Raw genomic sequence first — 5,000 nt, forward strand, 5'->3', positions numbered from 1 at the left:
AGGTTGAATCTGTCCGCACTCATCTGTTTAATACGGCCCTGCAGCCCTCTATGTGGTGTGTGTGTTTATTTTTGCGTGTATGTGTGTGAACTCAGGCCTGCAGCTCCGAATCCCTCACACATGAATACACACGGTTTATCTGAACCCTGGAAGCTGAATAAACATACAATTTCTGTCTCTTAATATTGTTGTAGAATAATTATAATATATTGTGATAAATTATGATTACAGAATGCATTGTGATTGTAATAGAATGGGAAAAACGACTTTTTATCTGGAATTATGCAATGTTTGTGGTGGTGTGTCAGGTGTGATTTACCTTAACTTTTCTGCTCACTCCGTTTGAGTGGATGATTTTGACCACCATCATTGCCAACTGCATCGTACTGGCTCTAGAACAACACTTACCAGAGGGAGACAAAACTCCACTGTCAGAACGATTGGTAAAGTACAACACACACACACACACACACACACACACACACACACACACACACACACACACACACACACACACAAACACACAAGCATACACACTTAAAGTATGCATGTGTTTACAAATACACATCCAGTATATATATATATGTATACTGTCTATTTATGCATATTCATAAACAAAATGAAAGTGTGACAGGGCGGAGGGCGGAGCTGGGTCGTGATTCTACACACCCGGTCCCTTATCAGGCTAATCAAGCCTCCGAGAGGGATAAAGGCCAACTGCGGAGGGTGGTGAGAGAGAGAGAGAGAGAGAGAGAGAGAGAGAGAGAGAGTCGTTTTCGGTCAGCTGACCGTCATGTGAGTGTTTGTGTCTTTGGTTTCGGCACCAGTGTAAAGGGATTTAAGGGAAAGGAGGAGTCGAGAACCGGCTTGACAATATGAACAGTTTAATGTAAAACTGAAGCCAAAGACACAAACACACACAAGACGGTCAGCTGACCATAAACGATCCCTCTCTCGTCACACCACCCTCCGCAGTCAGCCTTTATCCCTCTCGGAGGCTTGATTAGCCTGATAAGGGACCGGGTGTGCAGAATCCCGACCTGGCCCCGCCCTCCGTCCTGTCACAGTAAGGCTTTCATTTGCAGTAGTAGCTGAAATTAAACTGCTTTAATGAAACTTTAAGATCTATAATGTAAATGTAACACACATGTTAGCCAGCTAGATAATATTTCCTATCAGCAGAATTTGGAACAACAATATATGGGTGCTTCTTCAACTTCGGGCAACATGTCCCAGGAATTTATTTTTTAATCAATGTATAGACTATGAAAATCCAACTTACTGCATGTTTAAAACTATGATCATCTAAACAAAGAGTGAAATAAACATAAACCATATATATATATAATTGTTTCTAAAATTACGACCGTCCCACAGTTGGGGCATCATTTCCACCACACCCAAAAAATGTGCCCCTAATAAAGTTAATTCAAAAGTTAGTGTACTTGTTCAACTAGTTGACGAAAGAGTCAAAATATGGTAAAATATGAGTTATGTTTAGTAAGAATGTTTTAACTGGATTTTACTAAAAGTCCCTGAAGTTGAAGAAACACCCTTATACATAAAGCACTGTCCCATTAGGAAAACTGACTCCGAAACTTCTGATCCCAAACACTGTATGAACAAAGCCACTGTAACACAAGACCACAATTTGTACCCACTTTGATACCCATAAAAACACAAGCTCTGTCTAAATGTTTAATTAATAAATGTCCTCACTAATGCTCCTATCCACGATTTCCTCTTTCTCACAGGATGACACAGAGCCGTATTTTATTGCTATTTTCTGTTTTGAGTCGGGCATCAAGATTCTGGCACTGGGATTCGCCTTTCACAAGGGATCCTACCTGAGAAACGGCTGGAACGTGATGGACTTTGTGGTGGTGCTCACGGGGTGAGTTATACAAACACACACACACACACTGGTGTCAGATTCACTGTTCTTATTTGCACACAGGGACCAAAATAAGTAGTGTAATCAGTGACATAATGTACAGTCAGCAAGTTATGACCACAAAATAAACCACTTTTCAGGATGAAACAAGATCACCTTGTTGGGGTTTATTTTGTGATAGTTGGCTGATCTATCACTTACATAAATGCTTAAAAATATAGGATCGGTCCTGATCTGATCAGTTAGCCACTAAAAAGGCCCAGCGAAAAACACAGCACTTCCTGAACTCTTTGTGTGAAGCAAGGCTATGTACACAGTGGAGGTCTACTTGGACATAGGCTCCCTTATGCCTTAATGAGCACACACATACACATGAGTGCATTCTTATACACAGGGCAGATCACAGCAGCACTGTAGGGAGCAACCATCAGGCCATGTCTGAAATGTCACCTCACAGGGAGGCAGCAGAGAGATACACAGAGAGAGAGACGGTGTGTGGGGGAGAGTGTTGTAGTATTGCAGAGCTAAGGAAGGCAGGGCCATGTTACTCCGTTTCTCTATTCCCGTGGGCTTTGGAATATTGGAAAATGAGAGCTAGAGAGGCAGAGAAAGAGAGAAACAGAGCGAGAAGGGAGAAGGTGTTGATGTGGAAAGTATAGCAAATAGAAGAGATGAAATGAGACGAGATAAAAGGAGAAGAGAAGAGATAACATTAAAGGTGAAGAGAAGAGTTAAAAAGAGAAGAGAACAAAGCAAAATGAGATGAAAAGAAGAAACAACATGAGACAAGACAACACTAAATGAGAAGAGAAGGAATGAGATGAGATGAGAAGAAATGAAACGACACAAGACGAAATGATACAAGATGAAATGTGTTGAAGAGAAGAATTAAAAAAGATAAGATGGAATTAGTTGAGAAGAGGCAAACGAGACAAGATGAATAAAAATGAGTTGAGAAGAGACAACAATAAAAGACCAACTGAGTTGAGAAAAGATGAGATGAAACGAGACAAGACAAAATGAAACAAAACAAATGCAAAAAATTGAGAAGAAACTAAACGAGAAGAGAGGAAATTGAAAAAAGAAAACAGTTTGAGAATAGAATAAGGAGGGCAACATGAATCAAGTACGAGAATAGAAGAAAAGAGAAGGGTATAGACAAAAGAGACAAAACAACGAGAGAAGAGAATCGAGAAAAGACCTAATGAGACAAGATGGAACGAGAAGAGAAGAAAAGATGAGAATAAAAGAGACGAAACGAGGCTAACAAAAGGAATTGAGTCAAGAAGAGATGAAACAAGTCCCGAAGAGAAGAGAACAGACAAAATGAGACAAAGTGTTGTAACGAGACAAGATGAAACAAAATGAGTTGAGAAGAGACAAAACAAGAAAACGAAACAAGGAGAGAAGAGATGAAACTAGTAAAAACGAAACAAATCGAGAAAAGACTAAATGAGACAAGATGGAACGAGAAGGGAAGAGAGAAAAAATTAGAAGAGAAGATACGAGATTAAACGTGACAAGTCGAAACAAGATGAGATGAGCAGAAATTAAATGAGACTAAACGAAATTAGTTTAGAAAAGATGAAACAAGTAAAAACAAAACAAATCGAGAAAAGACAAAATAAGACAAGATGGAACAAGTCGATAAGAAGAAAAGATGAGAATAAAAGAGACAAAACGAGGCTAGACAAAAGGAATCGAATCGAGAAGAGATGAAACAAGTCCCGAAGAGAAGAGAACAGACAAAATGAGACAAAGTGATGTAACAAGGAGAGAAGAGATGAAATGAGACAAGATGAAATGAGACAAGATGAAATGTGTCGAAGAGAAGAAATGAAACAAGAGTAGATGATACAAATCGAAATGAGAAGAGACTAAACAAGTCAAAACTAAATGAGTCGAGAAGGGAAGAGATGAAACAAGTAAAAATGAAACAAATTGAGAAAAGACAAAATGAGAAAAGATGAAACGAGAACAGAAGAGAATACAAATGAGAAGAGAAGATAAGAGACAAAACGTGATAAGTCGAAACAAGATGAGATGAGAAGAGATGAAATGAGTCAAAACAAAATGAATCGAGAAAAGACAAAATGAGACAAGATGGAACAAGTCGAGAAGAGAAGAAAAGAAACGAAAAACGAAACAAATTGAGAAAAGACCAAATGAGACAAGATGGAACGAGGAGAGAAGAGATGAAAAGATGAGAATAAAAGTGACAAAACGAGGCTAGACAAAAGGAATCGAGTCGAGAAGAGATGAAACAAGATATGAAATGAGACAAGTTGAAACTAAATGAGTTGAGAAGAGACAAAACATGAAAAGACAAATTGAGTCGAGAAGAGAAGAGACGAAATGAGACAAGACAAAAAGAAACAAAGCAAATGCCAAAAATTGAGAAGAAACTAAATGAGAAGAGAGGAAATTGGACAAAACAGGTTGAGAATAGATTAAGGAGGGCAACATGAAACAAGTAGAGGAGAGACGCTACGAGAGAAGACAAAACAAGTCGAATAGAAGAAAAGAGAAGAGAATAGACAAAAGTGACTAAACAAGGAGAAAAGAGATGAAACAAGTAAAAACGAAACAAATTGAGAAAAGACCAAATGAGACAAGATGGAACGAGGAGAGAAGAGATGAAAAGATGAGAATAAAAGAGACGAAACAAGGCTAGACAAAAGGAATTGAGTTAAGAAGAGATGAAACAAGTCCCAAAGAGAAGAGAATAGACAAAATGAGACAAAGTGATGTAACAAAGAGAGAAGAGATGAAACGAGACTAGATGAAACAAAATGAGTTGAGAAGAGACAAAACAAGAAAAGACTAATTGAGTCGAGAAGAGAAGAAAAGAGATGAGAATAGACAAAAGAGATGAAACAAGGAGAGAAGAGATGAAATGACATGAGAGAACTATGACAACATGAAACGTGACAAGTCTAAACAAGATGAGATGAGAAGAGTTGGAATGAGACTAAACTAAATTAGTAGAGAAGAGATGAAATGAGTAAAAAAAAATGAATCGCGAAAAGACAAAATGAGACAAGATGGAACAAGTCGAGGAGAGAAGAAATTATGAGAAAAAAAAGACAAAACGTGGCAAGACGGA

At 38.2% G+C, this 5,000-nt stretch overlaps 1 protein-coding gene across 1 annotated transcript in view; it reads left to right on the forward strand.

The window, feature by feature from the left end:
• Nucleotides 1-6: 6 nt before the first annotated feature.
• LOC127632797 (voltage-dependent P/Q-type calcium channel subunit alpha-1A-like) overlaps nucleotides 7-5,000 on the forward strand; it is a 132,602-nt gene continuing 127,608 nt past the window's right edge. Inside the window, exons 1-2 of the mRNA XM_052111570.1 lie at nucleotides 7-443; nucleotides 1,755-1,894. Coding sequence (XP_051967530.1) covers nucleotides 351-443; nucleotides 1,755-1,894 — 233 coding nt within the window. The 5' untranslated portion in view covers nucleotides 7-350. The remainder of the gene's footprint in view (nucleotides 444-1,754; nucleotides 1,895-5,000) is intronic.

Source organism: Xyrauchen texanus, chromosome 39, assembly GCF_025860055.1.
Source record: "Xyrauchen texanus isolate HMW12.3.18 chromosome 39, RBS_HiC_50CHRs, whole genome shotgun sequence".
Classification (NCBI taxonomy): Eukaryota; Metazoa; Chordata; class Actinopteri; order Cypriniformes; family Catostomidae; genus Xyrauchen; species Xyrauchen texanus.